General features: G+C 45.4%; 2 protein-coding genes across 2 annotated transcripts; one reads left to right on the top strand and one right to left on the bottom strand.

Moving 5' to 3' along the window:
- Positions 1 to 1536: 1536 nt before the first annotated feature.
- Positions 1537 to 4412, bottom strand: LOC149365407 (exosome complex component RRP45-like). The gene is made up of 3 exons (XM_089542314.1): positions 4266 to 4412; positions 3847 to 4067; positions 1537 to 3442 (listed from the first exon to the last, which is right to left on the bottom strand). The coding sequence occupies exons 2-3, from the start codon at positions 4024 to 4026 to the stop codon at positions 2330 to 2332; spliced, it is 1293 nt and encodes a 430-aa protein (XP_089398440.1). The 5' UTR covers positions 4027 to 4067; positions 4266 to 4412; the 3' UTR covers positions 1537 to 2329.
- Positions 4413 to 4591: 179 nt separating this feature from the next.
- Mfap1 (Microfibril-associated protein 1) lies at positions 4592 to 16077 on the top strand. Its single transcript, XM_089542325.1, has 11 exons — positions 4592 to 4788; positions 5292 to 5343; positions 6591 to 6767; positions 7540 to 7684; positions 9596 to 9655; positions 10714 to 10841; positions 12291 to 12399; positions 13672 to 13832; positions 14580 to 14739; positions 14849 to 14938; positions 15753 to 16077. Exons 1-11 carry the CDS (start codon positions 4707 to 4709, stop codon positions 15939 to 15941), a joined length of 1353 nt encoding a protein of 450 aa, XP_089398451.1. The 5' UTR covers positions 4592 to 4706; the 3' UTR covers positions 15942 to 16077.
- The last annotated feature ends 701 nt before the right edge of the window (positions 16078 to 16778 follow it).

Consider the following 16778-nt stretch of genomic DNA (forward strand, 5'->3'; position numbering starts at 1 on the left):
CGAAGCGGGACAGGACAGGACGATATGGGTCAGGTTTGCCTCCTGTGCATTGCACAGAGGGCAGGAAGGTGGGGTGGATCGGTAGTGGTAGAGTACAGATGGGGTGGGTATGGTCCGCGTTTGCAGACGGCGCCAAACATGTTTCTCCCTGGTAGTGAGGGAAGAGTCGGGGGGGTATATTTGCCTACACACGCTCCTTTGAGAAACCCCCCATGGGGTCCGCCTGTGCCCGATTTCTAGACCCTCGGGCTGAAGAATCGCGGCCCCATTGCCAGGGTGAAGAAAGAGGTGCCGTAGTAGAGCTGCCCGGAATTTCGGCCATCTCTGAGCCACCGCGGCGTGTAGCCACCAAAAAGCCACAATTTGCCTTAGACGCAGCCATATTTCCACTGTGCTGTCCTAGCAGCGTTTTGATAGGTGGATTTGATTCCGGGATCTACTGTGCATGCGCAGCACATTTCAACAAGCACGCGCGCTTAATAAAGCTGAAAATAGTGAAAAGGTCTATACTGCAGTCCAGCCACGATGCAGCACGCTCGCGAGCGTGACAAGCGTCAGCAAAAGCGAAATCCAACCATGAGGCGGAAGGCTTCGCGGTGAAACCGAACATCGCAGCCAGATGAATGCAGCATATTTTTGTTGTTCAAGAGCACCGCAAGCGTAAGAGGGCAGCATACAGACTGTAGTCGGATACAACTCAGGAACGAAGGGGTAAATGCCCCTCAAAGGAGGCCCTCCAGCGAATGGTGTCGGCTAAATCTCATGACGTGGTTACCTGTTAGCGCGACATTGCAGGGTGACAGGGGGCGTCAGAAGAAACGGTACTAACCATGGCTTAATCTGGTTAACCGCGGCGTCTTGAGAACTGGTCTACGCCATTAGCTGGAAGGCCTCCTTTGAGGGCCTCGACATCACACAATCGACATCAAGAAGGGGAACGCAAATTTTGTCACCTATTGTTTCCTGCTACCCAGAAGATGAAGCGGCGCTACCAACACCCTCCCCCCCCCCCCCCCCATGGAAGGACCCATGCACGTCAATGACTGCCTCCTTGGTCGTGCCCGGATGTGTGCTAATGAATGAACAGCATGCTCGCTGAGTTCATGGTAAGTAGTAGCTTAGCCACTGTAGACTTTTTCTTTACTCCCCTTCTGTCCTCATGTGACAGTGATAGTGGCAGCTGACGAGCCTTCCTACCTCCTCCGTGGTCGACAGCACAACCATTGGACGCAGTGCAGCTTTGCGTCGAAAGCCTGACGCGAAACTACAACAAGAGTGCAGGTCAAAAAGCCTGGCTATGAAACTGGTATCCAAATATGCAAGAAAGATATATGGCAGCTGTGCCTTGTGAAACAGCCAACCTTCAGTAAGTTTCGTCAGACTTCACTAAAACATTCAGCAATTTCGGTGCACTAAGGCAGGAGCACATTCACACACTATTGAAATCAAAATTGTTTGACACACAATTAAAACTGAATTATTAAGTTCAAGGACAAATTCTGAGATCGAAGATCTTTCCAAAGGCAGATCACACTCTTACAGCAGATTAAACTTTATTGTTCCTTCCAAATAATGGTGACATTAAAACATCATATTGCTCCATAACAAGACCTTATGCTATGCCCATACAAAATATGACCACACCTAATTACATACCTAATTATTCAAAATACTGACTTCCGATTGCCATCAGATACCGCAAACAATCAAAAATAAATATGCATGGTGTTGCAACACAACACTTGCCAATCTACCACTGTAAATCAGGCACACACACTGCAATTGAGAGCTCCAGTTAATGTTCACATTTCTACACCATGCATGTACATTATGTGCAATAAAATGCTCATGATAGATGGCAGTCAGGAATTTCCACCTGGCAGTCAGGCATTTCCACACTTTCTTTTTATATTTTTAGACATCAGCAGGAGGCAGAAAAAAACATATTATCAGACACTGGAACCCAAACCAAAGTTATATGAAAATCATTTTTGAGCACTACTACTCGGGTCCATTACTTGCAGGGCACTAAGTCAGCTACTCATGCACAAAGCATGATGCAAAATGAGTCACAAGTGCCCCTGTGGACAGGTACAGAACTTCAAAATTTAAAACTGCTCGTGTCTGATGGCGGCACCTCCACTACCTCAAGCATGTGCCAGCCATAATACTGACCAATGCAGGCTGCCCAACATTTATGTTACGCTGCACCTGTTAGTAATTAAAACAAATGCAGATGCAGCATATGTCATATCACAAACTGCAGTCAAAGGCAAAGTCATTCGCACTGAGGCGGCAATAACTGGTTGTGGCCTAGCATAACAGGCACTCAGAAAGGTGTCTTTGGATACCACCCACGAGCCACATCACCCTCAGCAGCATTTCCTGTATCTTTCCCAGTCCTTGCATCGGCAGCGGCCTCGTCAGGTTGAAGGACTACCACCTCTTCTTCCTCACTGTCATCGCTTTCGTCTTCCGCCACTTGCTGCGGATGCTGCCTTGCCTTTCTGGCACCTTTTTTTGCACCCTTATCTTTTTTGCTTGAATGCTCCAGAACACCCCAGCTGCTCGGCCCACCCTTGCCAATCGTTGCTGTTCCCAACCCTTCCAAGAACACCTTCGCTTTGGATAAAGCCTTCGGTGGCTCAGGTGCTGGCACAACTTTTGCAGCAGGGGTCTTCTGTGGCTCTGCGTCATCTATTTCGATCATTTCGGGCTCAGCCATTGTAGTCAGGTTCTCATCCTCATCCGCTTCAAGGGCAGCAGCAAAACCAACCCTCCTGTTTTTCATCCTCGCTTGTTCGTCCTTGGTCACTTCCGCTTTGATCTTGTCTGCGATAGCTTTGGCACGCACTGATGCGAGCCGAGCGCACAGTAGGATCAAATCCTTGCGAACGGTGCACCCATGCTGGTGCAACAGGCAGATCTCTGAATGGGCATTTGCACCAACGGTGAGCAGCCCCTCGGCAATTCGTTCCTCTATCTCAGTGGGGTCAACAAGCACACTTTTTCCTTCATCGTAGAAGGCAAAGGACACGAGGAATGGATAGTGGTGCAGATGTAACGGAATTGGCTCGCGCTCCCTCGGGTTGTGGACTGTGACTTCTGTGCCGATAACAGTGACGTCCGGTCTCCGAAAGTGGGTCAGCGCACCCATTGTCGCTATACCTGCACACTCCGCTATGTTACCCTCGTGGTTTAGCACCTGGGCATCGATTCGGAGAGCCCAGACTTTCTCGCCAGACACTATGCACAGGGATTCCAGGTCGATACAGCGTGAGTCGCGGATGCATCGCTCCAGAAGGCGGGAGACTTCAACCCCGTAGTCGCCAAGGCGACCTGCTTCAAAATGTGGTGCCGCCATCGGCGAGAGTTCCAGGCTCACAAACAGCTCTCCTTCCGCAGGTCTTCCTGGTTTAGGCACTATGATCTCGGCAGAGACCTGCACAACAGTCAAAGTGTTACTTCACAATGAGATACACAAACTTGGGACAAGTTTATCATTTGGTTTAACCTTAGCGGCCTCATGCAGGATATTTCATGGGAGACTGGTGCAAGTGATATTACTGGCTCGGAAATCAGCTACTGTAAGGGAATTCTGAATTGTGGGATTTAACGTCCCGAAGTGACAAAAAGGCTATGAGGGGCGCTGTAGTGGTGGGCTCCGGATCAACTTAGACAACCTGGTGTTATGCGCTTATATCACACAGCACACGGTCATTGTCGCATTACACCTGCATCGAAATGCGACCGGGATTCGATCCCGCCACCTTACGATCAGTAGCCGAACGCCAAAGGAACCGAGCCACAGCAGCGAGTTATTGGAATGACCGATTTCACACTCACCTGCGCAAGAACTTTGGTCTCGCCGAGAGTCGCTACGCAGCATCCTCTGTCAAGGCCGAAGCAGACGTGCACATTCCTGCTTTCCTTGGAAGTCCGGTTGTCCACTCGTTTGTCTTCAGACACAGCAGTCTTTACGAAGTCGCGCTCACAGTTGGAAAGCTGGTCGACGTTTGACAACATCGTGATATCCAGACGCCTACCACGGGCGATCTGTCAAGTACCTGAGGTGAAAAGCACGTCAGTCATGTTAAGGCAGAAGGAAAATCTGAAACCTTAAGCAACTTTGTGTCCAAAACTCCACATGAAATTAATGTTTGCAGCTGTAAACAGACTCGGCATCCCGTTTCATAAACGGAACATGACAACACCGGCTGTTTCACAGCATCGTTTGCCTTATCAGCTGCTAATTATCGGCTTACCTGATGATCGTTAGGAAAGCTCTTCAACGCACTTAACCTGCAAAAAACACGAATATACGAAAGTCCGCAAAAGCCACATGGAACTCACGTTCTTCACACGCGCCATGACGCCATGATTGCTGCCGTAACTGCGGCACTGCGGTGACCGCAGCGCCCCAAAACAAATATCCGGCAGTTGAATATGCAATTAGATTTATAATCAATTAAATATAAATAATAAATTTTCATTTATTATTGGTATTTTTATTCAGGAATTATTTTTGGGTTGTACAATTGTTGTACACAACATCTTAACTTCTTTTGTATAAATATCCAACTCGAGCCAAGTCGCCTATGCGTCAAATCCATTGGGCATGTTTATGTCGCGATTCGTGCGAGTCTCACGGTTTTGAAACTGAAAAAAGTACTATTTTGCTGGTTTTGTAAGCCCATTAGAGCACAATGTCGGGCTCAATGAACGCCTCGCTGGCTTCCAATTTGATTCAGTCCACGGCAGGCGCCATCCCCGTTCTCAATGAGAAGGGTAAGTGTTTTTAGTCTCACCAGTAGCTCACGAAATGCCCCTTTCGGTTCGCTTTCTTTTCAGCCACCAGTTTTGTGGCTTTCTGTTCGAACACAGGTTGTTATTTGTAGCCTGAAAACTTGCATTATAAATTGTACACAAGTATTAGCACCGACTGCGTGTGTCACTTCGTTAGTTGTTTGAACTCAGTGTAGCAACTATCGTGGACATGTAATGTACTTCTCATTCCAGCACTTATCAGGTCGATGAAGGAACACCTTACATTATAAATTGTGTGCAAGTATTAGCACCGACTGCGTGTGTCACTTAGTTAGTTGTTTGAACTCAACGGTAGCAGCTAGCTTGGATATGTACCGTACTTCTCATTCCAGCACTTATCGAGTCCATATAGGAACACTTAGCCCCTCTTAAAATATTCAAGTCGGCGTATCTTGTCAGGAGTCATGTGTTTAGTGGTGCATCTTGTGAAGGTTGCGAAATTGAATACGCTGTTCTTTTTGCAGGCGAGGTGTCCATGCAAAAGGTGAAAGTCCACAGATACATATCTGGAAGAAGGTGAGCGGTACCCTTGTGAATGTGTTACAGGTGATTAAAATTTAATAGGAGGTGCATTTAACTGAAAGTTAGCTGACAAAACGAGCAATCTGGCTTTTTCGTTTTGATTCCAACAACTGAACAAGCTGTTCTCAGGCACCCACAGCACCAGTTGAAAGTTCCGCCACAGTGCCGCGAGTGTGCAGCGTCGACACAGGCAGCTGAAATGCTGCTTGGCACTGGCTGTCCGAAACGAATGGTCGTGGGCTGGCATCGCCGTCTGCTCTTCATAGTGTCGCTGCCAAATTGCAGCCAGCTGCTTGTCGTTCACATCGGCCACAGCCGCCAACTGCCCGAAATGCGTGAATAAATTTCAAGCAGGCAATCGCGGTGAAGTGTTGCCATCATCCAACCCCAGGAAATAAGATTTCCAGAAACAAGTCTTTACATGCATTGGAGTAAAACTTTTCGCTTGGCTAGTTGGGGCATGTTACAGAAAAGAGAAGCGTCAAAGGGCTTGTCCATGTCACTCTCTTGCGTTTGTTTGTGCTGTCACTTCTTTCTGTAACGTGCATTACACTTAGGTGTTTTGTAAATATTCACTGAAATTCTGCCCGCGGGACTCGGCTGCTCAGGTTTGCTAGCATGACGTCGCGAACAGATTTCCACCTCTTCCTTTCACGGAAGAACTGCTACTATTTCATCACTGCGGCGGTCATATCTTCTCGACCTACGCATGAGCACCACCATCTTGTTGCACTTCAGCTGCACTTCCACTTTGAGGAGTGCAGGGGAGTGCAAGCCAACCAAGAACTTGGGTTGCCCTAGGCACACTCTGGCAAAACAAATATAAAGTGCTGCACTTTTTGAACTAGTGCAGCAATTGCAGCCAAATCAAGCAGGCCTATAATACTGCAGTTTAATGCCTCGCATGGCCTCAAGTCAACATTGATGCCACAGCCACCATTTCGCTTTTGAAACTGAAATCAGAACAGTGTGAGAGGAGAAATTAAGATACTTACTTGGCTTATGTAAATTCCATATGGAAATTTTTGTTTACTACTGTCTTGCGCATCATTACAAAGAAAAATGCACAACTAAAATTAGGCATCTCTATTCTTTTAACAATAGCACCGATCTGCATACTAGGTGCAACTAAGCTTATTTGTGCTGGGATTTTATTTTGTTGGGTTGTTGTGAACTTCGCTTTATTTTTTCATTCCTTGCATGTTTGTTACTGGTGATTTGTTTTTCTGCTACTTTCTCAGGCCTAAGTATGCTCCCAAAGAGAGCAGTGATGAGGAGAGTGGAGATGAGTTCACCTTTGAGCGCCGGCAGCAACCAGTCATCCCCGAGCCCATCCCCATTGATGAGGAAGCTGAAAAGAACGATCCACGTCTGCGGCGTCTTCAGCGACGTGAGCAGCTGGTTAACGAAGAGGAACGGTAAGCTCTCACTTTAGTTTCTAGAAGCTGTGTGTGCTATCATCATCACTTAATGGCTGTTAGAATGTGAAGTGTTATTGGCCTTCGGTAAAAATGGCATTCACATTTATTCTGCGACCGAAGGTATTATCTTGATGGCAGAGCTGTAGCAATGTGCTGAAATATACGGACAAACATAAAAATCAACGGAGAGCAAGCATATCTTCAGCAGTATTTATAAACAGTGATTTTTTTAGCATAAAAAATGTGAATATTTGGAGGCTACGTGCCTGTTTTCTTCTTTCAGAAAGGTGCTATGAAAATTGCAGGAACTGCTTTCAACGTTGATGGACCGTAATGTTCTACTTACTTTCAACAGCTACCATATTTGTTATTCCTTCGATATTGTAATAAATGTTTTTGCCTCGTTTCTTGACAGCATTTCTCAATAAATTTCTGTGAATTGCAGTCACATTAAAAGTTTAAAAATGTGCTTTGGAATTTATGTAATGTTACAGTGAAGCACTTGGGTGTGGTCGACCATTTTCATTATGGCCAAATTTCATTGCCATTGTTTGCTAGAGACCCTACAGTGACCTCCTTTCCCCCGCATCCTATATAACGCGCTCTGCAACAGTGATATAATTAAGCTGTACTAAAGAAGGGTGCTTGTACAGAATGTTTGTGTCCTTGTGACACGTGTGCATCTGTTTAGGAAGCCTTGAACTAAATAACTCTAAATGCAAGCAGTTTGCTGTTTTCATTGCAAAGCCTTTTGCATTCTGTACTTCAGAATGGAAAGACACAGGATGATCCATGAGCCAGAAATCGTGTCTGTTGGTGCCGAAGGAGAAGAGCCAGTGGATGAAGCTGAAACACGTGCTGCTCGGTGGCGGGACGGGGAGGAGGACAGTGACGTGGAAGAGCTTGACGATGAGGTGTGCTGAAGCTTTGTGCTTTTTTCTGCACGCATTGATATGCGAGCCCAACAGTGCAGTGTGAATTGCACAGAAATAATGGTCAGACCACTCAGAGGAGAATTTGTAGTTGACTCGTATCTACTTCTCGTTTTTGATATAGTGTCTGGGAAAGTTAACCGGCAAATAGACTGGATAGTAGTCGTGTCTGGATGAGCTGGCACTTTCCATATATACTTAAAGCTTTCATCTTTGCGTAAAACCTGATTTTACTCCACTCTTGCACCTTGAGCAGGTTTCTTAAAAATCAGGTTAAACCCAATTTCTACCTGAAAATGCACCTTCTGGAGAATGTATGTTTTTTAATGTGCAAATTTGAATACATTTGATGAAAGTTAGCAGATATCTAGTGCTCATTAGGAGGAGTTTTTGGTCAACTGGTGACCTTAAACCTGTTTCAACTCTGTTACTCAAGGCACTGCTTAATTTAAGAATACATTCAAAGAACGTGCTTGAGAAGTGAGAAGCCAAAACACAGGCACTGGGCAGAAATCTTATAGGAAGTGTGCATCAGTGTCAGAGTAGCCACTATTTTGTTCTCCATGGAGTGTAGCATAAGGGCGCAGCACATGCCTGATTAGTTAATTGCCCCCTGCTCCGACCAGCACCGCTGAAGCTGTGCGCTGTACAACAAATTGGTACCTCTGACGTCACGTGAATACCACTTGTTGCCATCACTGTATCAAGCGCTACCCATGCTAACAACGTCCTGGTCCAAGGCTTTTGTGCGCTTAAAATGGCCACTGTAACTTTGAAGGAATGTTTTTCAGGTGTAGAAACAAAGGCAAGGAGGCCTTCTACTCATGAGGAAGTTGTGCATTGGAGATTAAAGGATCGTACATGACGAAATAATTGTAATAGATGAGGAAAAAACCACATTTGATGATCAGTCATCTTGTGCAATCTGCCATTTCCACGTTCTTAATGAAATAATGTGAGAAAAATAATTATGCCTTGCATGCAGTTGTGCAGTGTGGTCAAAGCTCGTTAATTCAAACTTCAGGGAACTGGAAAAAATGTTCGAATTATCTGAAAGTTCGAATTATCGATTCACCCTGAAAAAATGCCCAGAACTGCTTGCATCAGTGTAAATTTATTCAGTGGATGACTGGGTAAAGGTTGCCTGATTTTGACATAAAAGCAGCGTAGCAGTGACTGCTTTTTATGTTTCCCTCAATGCTTTATTGCATGCACCCTATTGGGAGCATTGCATTGAAGCAGAACTGCTGCAAAATCTTTAGGGCCCTCTACGTCCTTCACAGTGCGACGTGATGGAGTTCCATCGCTACTGCGTCACACCATTCATAAACGACAGTGTCGCGTGTGAGAAGTCTTCTCTGCACAAACGCGAATGTCGCGTGACAATCGCACAGTTTTGGTGCACTAGAAAAATGGAACCACGCGGGTGCAAGAGAAGGAAGCGGCGGGAAAAAGGGGTAGGGGAGAAAACACCAGCAACGCGCCAGTCAGCATCCGAAACCGGGATAGTTTGGCTGGCATTCTAGTGGTGGCGTGTGCCGCTGTCGCTTCATTTAGGCCATGGCTGATGCTGGCTAGTCTGGCCGCCATCACTGTGGGCTGGCCCATATTAATAAACGTTTCACTGAGGAACTTGATTTTTACCTGTATTTGAAGTGAAAAAAAATGTCGCGCAATTTTTTACCCCCCTGCCTCCCTTTCGAAATTCGGAAAAAGTACAACCCAAGAACAAGGGCTCTACATACACTTCATGTTTTATTGTTACTGATTTATTCATGGCCTTGTTTGAGATACTCACATTTCTAGTGATGTGTTTTAAGGCTGCTAGTTTTACTTTTTGTGGAGGGGGCTTGAACTTGTAGCATGTTTGTCACATGCATCTCCTCTCTGCAGGAAATTGAACGCCGACGTCTTATGCTGAGGCAGCGGGCATTGGCAAGAGCCCAAGAGGAGGTGAGCTGTTTTGTCTTTCTTGTCTTCAGAGTCCTGCCATTGCAAATTGCGTTCTTATCTCTTTGCATTTCATAGATGGATTGTGCTTGTTTAATAAATTATTGATAAACGATGTGCTTCATTGCCCGTCCTGCATCCCACAGCTTTTGATGCCGAATAATGGATCGTGTTTGAGCACTGTAATAACAGCAACACAATGCATTCATTGATATTAATGTAACATTGTTTTTTATAGTAACAAGAGCTGGTTAGACATGTTAGTGCCATGTTGTGTAAAGTTTTAAACAGTATCCTGAACACCTGAGCATAATTATTTGTCTAGCTGTCAGGAGAGCTGCAAGACAACTTCCGTATGTCGCTGACAAAAATTAGTGGAAGAGAGGTGTTTGTTAACAAGTGCCTCACGATGTTTATGTCCACTAGGATTCATAGCCCACTAACTACCCTTCTTTGCCATTTGAGTAATCCGCATGTACGTAAAGATGACCCTATTACCCATGCTGTCAGGGATTATGGTTCATTGGCCCAGGGGGGGATATATGTCAAACATTCGTGAAGTGACAGCAAGCCACCAAACTTAAACTGGTTAGGGGATAAATGTGTGCTTTCAAAACAAGGAACAGATTCAATGGCAGTGCATCTGCTAATTCGAATCCAGCACGGGCTTTCATTCAGGCGCCATCTGTGACAGTCAGTGTGCATTCTTGTACAGCCAGCGCTACGCTTTAAGAAAGCAGCTGTGAGCACCAAGCTATGCAGTTTAGTATTGTGGGAGGACTCTTGCTTTAGTAAAAATCTATTAATGTCTGTGGTGAATCGTAACTAAATGAACATAAGCCACGTGGCAATGTTCTGTAAACTACATAGATGCTTTTTAATAGCACATGTTCTCAGCTTCGTGCATGGGTCCCAGCTAGATAGAATGAATGGTACGACATCAATAGCGCAATCGATATTCTTAGCGGGGCAGTCAGGAAATGACAACAGAGCACCGCATACTTGGATGCCGTGGGTTATTTGCAAGTCCTCATTAATCCGCTTGGACTCGTTCACTTCAGGAGCTTCTTGACCTGGAAGAGGAAGGTCACTCAGACGAAGGCGAGTCTGAGGATTCCGAGTACGAGGAGTACACAGAGTCGGAGGAAGAGGACACAGGGCCCCGTCTGAAGCCTGTGTTTGTGCGAAAGTGAGAAAGCATATCTGTTGTTTGTGCGAAGTGGATGCAAAGGCATTCCATGTTACTCTTCATTTAACTTGATGCAGTATTCTTTCTCATTTTCCCTCTCTTTAGTTTTTTCTCCTGTAATTTTTTAACCTTTGGGTGCTGAGTGGATATACACTTGCAGACAGCTAATTGATTTCTGGACTGAGAAAACCAAGTGTGTGTAAAGTTCTGAAGATAATTTGGTTTGTATGCCTTCTTCTTTAAATGCTAGTGTAGTGTTTGGATACTTGTTACAGTATGATGTCTCCTGTAGCTTTGAGGAAAGAAAACACACAAGCATCAAAAACTGCATTAGCAGTATTATTAGTTTCTATGTAGTATTAATACAAACAGTACACATAAACATAATTCCTCGTAGGCCTGGAATCTAGAGAAGTTGAGAATCATGTAGACCTGCATTTTTTCGTTAGGTGACAAAAAATAGTGGGGTCATCATTTTTCTAGCCTAAAATGAAAATTGCTTTGATTAAAATCATTGAGCCAATACCCAATAATACTGGCTATCAAATTGGCTGCTTTCTATATTTCCACTTGGACCATCTGAAGGTGAAATTTACTGCTGAATAGCAACAAAACACACTTTTCCGCAAATTCGTATTTTTTCTGAAACGTAGCCTGTTAAATTCTGGTTCAAACATGTTTAAAATGTTGTACACCTGAGACAGCCGACAAAAGATTTATGGTTGTGACAGAAGACAACTACATATTCTAAAAAAAAATGCAAACTTGATGGAATTCGTGCTTAATTTATGGGCTAAACATTTATAAAAATGTAATGCTGCAGTTTTCTTCATATCCAGTACAGAAGGACAAATCTGCATTGTTAAAAAAAACGTGAAGCATAAAAAAAAGCCTGATTTTTGTGAATTTATTTTTGGGACCTAGTTTTGCACTTGTTCTGGAACAAGCAAAAAATTTTTGTCAAAGATATTCTGGCAAAAGATTTTTGACTGCACAATAAACAGCCATTAATTTTCTGAAAGACACCGAGGAGGGTCGAGCTCGAACTCTGGTGCACTTGGCGTGGAGTGACCCAGTAGAGTTGTGTATGTTTGCTTAACCATTAGTAATGCATAAATCGAATCATGTTTACGCAGAGTCCTAAACGTCATAGGGAAACTGGTTTAATAGTTCGTGTTGCGATGGAGCAGCAGTACAAGGATAAGGAAACAAAATGAGCTTTTGCAGTATTGCGTAGGGGGTTCTTCCATGTGTATCCGCTGTACATGTCCAATTAACAGTCTAAGTTAGTTGTGAAACTTATCTTTACTTAACTTATTGCTACTGTCCACACCCCTGTGTGTTCCCCAGTCACTTCGAACGATGGTAAGGAGGAGCATTCACATTCATTGCTCAGAAGCATGGTACAGTGTGGAGTAAGATGGTCTTTTTGCATCTGTTTACCCCCAGGCGTGACAGGGTCACCATTCAGGAGCGAGAGCGGCTGGCACAGAAGGAGAAGGAACTGGAGCATGAGGCCAAGCGCATTGCTGAAGAGAGGCGACGAATCACCCTGAAGGTGACCACAGAAATCTTCTTTGTTCAAAATTAAGGTTCTGTGATTGAATTCCACCCCACCTTTGAGAGATTTCGCAACACTTTTTAGGCTGAGATCCTTCTCAGAAGCCTGTCCCACTGATAAGAATGCTCTGAGTAATCTGACTTCTTTGATCCGACATTATAAGATTAAGTATAAATGAAAAGTTGACAAGGGACATATATTCTCTTTTCTCTTTTCTTTCTTGGCTGCACGAAGAAAGCAGACAGAAATTTAAAAGCCAATGACGTCACCAGTATTCGAACTGTGCAAGTTGTGGTCATCTTGCGTGAGAAGTGTCATTTTACTACTTAGCACTTTCACAGACAACCAGCTGACACCCTTGTAGACCTGCGTCTCAGATGCAGCAAACAACCATGGGTGCACCACTCTGTTATAGCGAAGGAGGTGCCACTGTAGAAGTGTGAGGGGTGGTGACCTCAGCAGCTGCAGCACTGAGAGGGGATGCAGGTCCAGGATAACGAGGTGTGGGTGGTGACATGTTGAGCCTTCACACAGGGCACTGCTGGCCGTGGTGGTACTTCGCGAGGACGTCAACCTACCATTGGTTGCCGTTAGCACTTCAGCCGCTACTAGTTAAATCACGTCCCTAAGCAGCTCTTAGGCTCCAAGGGTCTCGGCGAGGAGCACATGACTGAGCTGGAGAGCTTGGAAAGCGCCGTGATATGTCTGTCTTGAACATAACTTGCATTAAACCGACGGGTAATGAACATTTTAAAGAAATAAAAGCCAGTTGTTTTAACTGCATTTTTGGCTGTAATAACGGAAGTCCACTTGCTGCGCACTTTGGATACAACCAGCAAAATCCACACAATTGTCGGGTTCGATATAAGAGGGCTCGATTTTGTATGCATTTGCAGTATTGCATTCTTGTTACGTGGGCTCATCATCTAGGCTAGGGATTCTATATCCTTTTAACCTTGTGGAGCCCATGATGCATATCTCGGCTTCTGTCCCTTCCTGCCCGACATGCATGCAGGCACATGGCACCTCGAGAAATGCACAGATTTGGTTTGTGATGACCGGCTGTACAGTGAGACAGTCTGCAGTGAACAGTTGCAGTGTGACTAGTCCCAAAACAAAGTGCATAAAGGAAGGCGGGGGGGGGGGTGGGGTGGTGGATTGAGGCATGCATGGATGTTGGTGCTCGGGGAACACCAGTCCAAAGAACCCAGTTTGGGAACGCCTGATCTAGGCTACTCCTTGCCTTCTTGTGTGTGCTCAACTTTCCAGATTGTGGAGGATGAGACCAAGAAGGAGCTGATGGAGGAGAAGCGTGTTGACGACTCGGAGGACTGGGTCAACACCGACGACGAGAACGACGAGGCAGCCTACGAGGCCTGGAAGCTGCGTGAGCTGAAGCGCATCAAGCGTGACAAGGAGGAGAAGGAACAGTGAGTCATCTTTAGCATACCTGACGGGTGTTGATTGGCGGTTTGCTGGCTTTCGAAGAAGTGAATATATCAAAATAGAAGCAAACTTTTATGTACTCTCCTAGCCAAGATGCTGTTTGGCATGAATTTTCGGGCTTGATCTTGCCCACGACAGCTGCTTTTTGATGTATGCAAAATGCAACAGTGCCCATGCACCGAGATCTTGGTGCACATTTAACAACCTAAGGTTGTCGAGGGCCCCTCTTCCCATGGCATGCCTCTTCACCCACAGTGTTTGATACAGAAAGGTGTTAACCGAAGTTTAATCCAGTCTTCTTGAGGCAAACTTCTGAGAAAAACTCAATCCATCTCCATTATTTGGGTCAGTGATATTATCCTACAGAAGGCTTCAATTGTAGAGTAAATGGCGTAACCAGGGGGAGGCAGCTCTGGGGGCTGTAACACTTGCAGAGGGAGCATGTCGTGGCATTACTTATAATGAAGCTAAACTTCTTTTGATTATGATGTCAAGCTGTCGAATCCAGTCTCAGCCGTGTTTACATGATCTCCTGTTTTCTTTCTCTCTCTCTCTCTTTTTTCGATAATTGCGATGCTACTAGTGTCTTCAGGAGGATTTGTGGAAAGTTTGCCAGGTGTGATACAGTTGGAGCTGTTAGGTGTAGTTAGGTGAATTGTGATCTCAGGCAGAATGACCTCCTGGCATTTGAAGTGTTTAACAGCGAGCATTCGACATTCCTTCTGCTGCAGATACGAGAAGGAACGCATGGAAGTGGAGCGCATGCACAACATGACGGAAGAAGAGCGGCGTGCCGAGCTTAGAGCCAACCCACGCCAGGTCACCAACAAGGCATCCAAGGGCAAATACAAGTTCCTCCAGAAGTACTACCACAGAGGTGCTTTCTTCCTGGTGAGACAATCAGCACTTTTCTTTTTCCGATGACCTGTGTGTTAATGTTTTGCAGTTAATCAGGCAGCCAGTTAAACTGTGCACTTCCTGTTTCCCATTATTATTGCAGAATGAGGACGACAATGTCTACAAGCGCGACTTTTCAGCACCAACCCTGGAGGATCACTTTGACAAAACTATTCTTCCTAAGGTTATGCAGGTAAGCGCCAGGATTTTGACTTTGGCCGCAAGGGACCTCAGTTTAGGAACATAATCAAGATACGTATTTATTCGAATCTAGGCCGATAGTTTTTTAAAAAAAATGAGATGTAGAACTCTTATGTCGGCTTAGAATCGAGGATTTCGTTTCGAGGTTTCGTATTCGTAAAATACGAATAAATGTAGCACGCTGGTGGTGCCCCCACAAAACGCCAACGAAAGACAGCACTGTAGCCGTTGCTATCCGTAGCCGATACTGATCAAAGCACACATGAGCACTGGCTGCCATTTTGGCCTTGTTCTGTTCTCGTGCGGTGGCGTGAGCACATTCGCAGCAGTGAAGTTTTCGTGCGTGGTTTTTATCACCAACACCATGGCACCAAACAGGCGGTGCCATTATATTGCCGCCTTCAAGCGGAAAGTTATACTCGCTGCAGAGCAGTCGTCAAATCTTCAAGTCGGGCGGGACTTCGGCGGCTGATCCCGGGCTGGCGTTGCATATGTCTCCTCGCCCAAACGCCAGCCTGGGATCAGCCTGAGCGGGTTCCTGGCAATAAATGTCGTTTGCGTGCTGTACCTCTTGTTCGCAGTTGTTTTTTCGCCCGGCCTACAATCGAGGTAAGTTTTTTTTTTTTCTGTGGCCTTCAACTTTCGGGTCTCGGCTTAGAATCGTGGCCGGCCTAGATTCGAGTAAATACGGTAAGCGCGGTTCCTTCAAAACTGCTCTCTGCACTGATCCCAAATGCTTGCAGTGTTATCGCTGGGTGCATTTAAATTTTTCTCTACTCAACCACCCACTCCTCTTTCAAATCCAGGTGAAAAACTTTGGCCGATCAGGTCGGACCAAGTACACCCACTTGGTGGACCAGGACACCACACTGTTCGACTCCCCGTGGATGTCCGAGACGGCGCAAAACCTCAAATTCCATGCCAACCAGGCCGGAGGAATGAAGCAACTCTTCGAGAAGCCGAGTGCCAAAAAACGCAAGACAACAACGACATGAGCAATGACAAGGGATTTATAACGATGCCCGTAATTGTACATAGTCACTATATTGTCACCTCACTGTTTCTGCGTCACCACGCTCTCTCAGGCAGTAGAGAGGTTATTTGTGTCTTAATTAAATGGTTCCACTCCCATCCGGGTTAATGATTAAAATCACTTGCATGGTGTTTAGTAGTATACAAGGAAAAGAGGAGAACACAAAAGATTGCAATTTATATTCACTGCAGACAGCCTGATTGGGCTGCTGAGTTCCTGTTGGGTGACTTGAGAGCAAAAAGAGCTGTAATAAGGTGAAGGGTAGCATCAGGATGGCAAAATTGAATTAAACTAAAGTTTTAATTTCTGACCTGACTTGCTTGAAAGGCAGCTGCTATGGCAGGCTGAATATGGACCGCAATCATGGAGTGAAAAAAACATACTTTTCATTATAAAGAAATGACATTTCATTTCATATCATTTTTATTTCCTTAAAGGTGCACTGAAGAGGAATCTGAACTTGTCTTTTTGCCGCGGGAACTCTATCTACACGTTCCGAGCTTTCTTAGAAACTGCGATTTACTGCCCTGTGTGGCCGATTTCCCCAGTTAAATCAAATTAACGTCCGGCTCCCGCCTTTTTTTTTTTAATTCTGCCTCGTACGGTGGGCGGAGTCGACCAACGCGTGGAGCGCCTTTCACCCAGTCCCGTGGCGGCTTGCCGCTCTGCCATCGGCGGAGTAATACGTAGTAGTCCGTAGTAGCAAATAGTTCGCGCGTATTTTTATTTCTTCGGGCTTATTTTGCGGCTATATTAGCTGCGAATGAAACTATTTATTCACGGAAACCTAAAAAACAAA

This window comes from Amblyomma mixtum, chromosome 1 (genome assembly GCF_055824585.1).
Source record: "Amblyomma mixtum isolate Tamu chromosome 1, ASM5582458v1, whole genome shotgun sequence".
NCBI lineage: Eukaryota > Metazoa > Arthropoda > Arachnida > Ixodida > Ixodidae > Amblyomma > Amblyomma mixtum.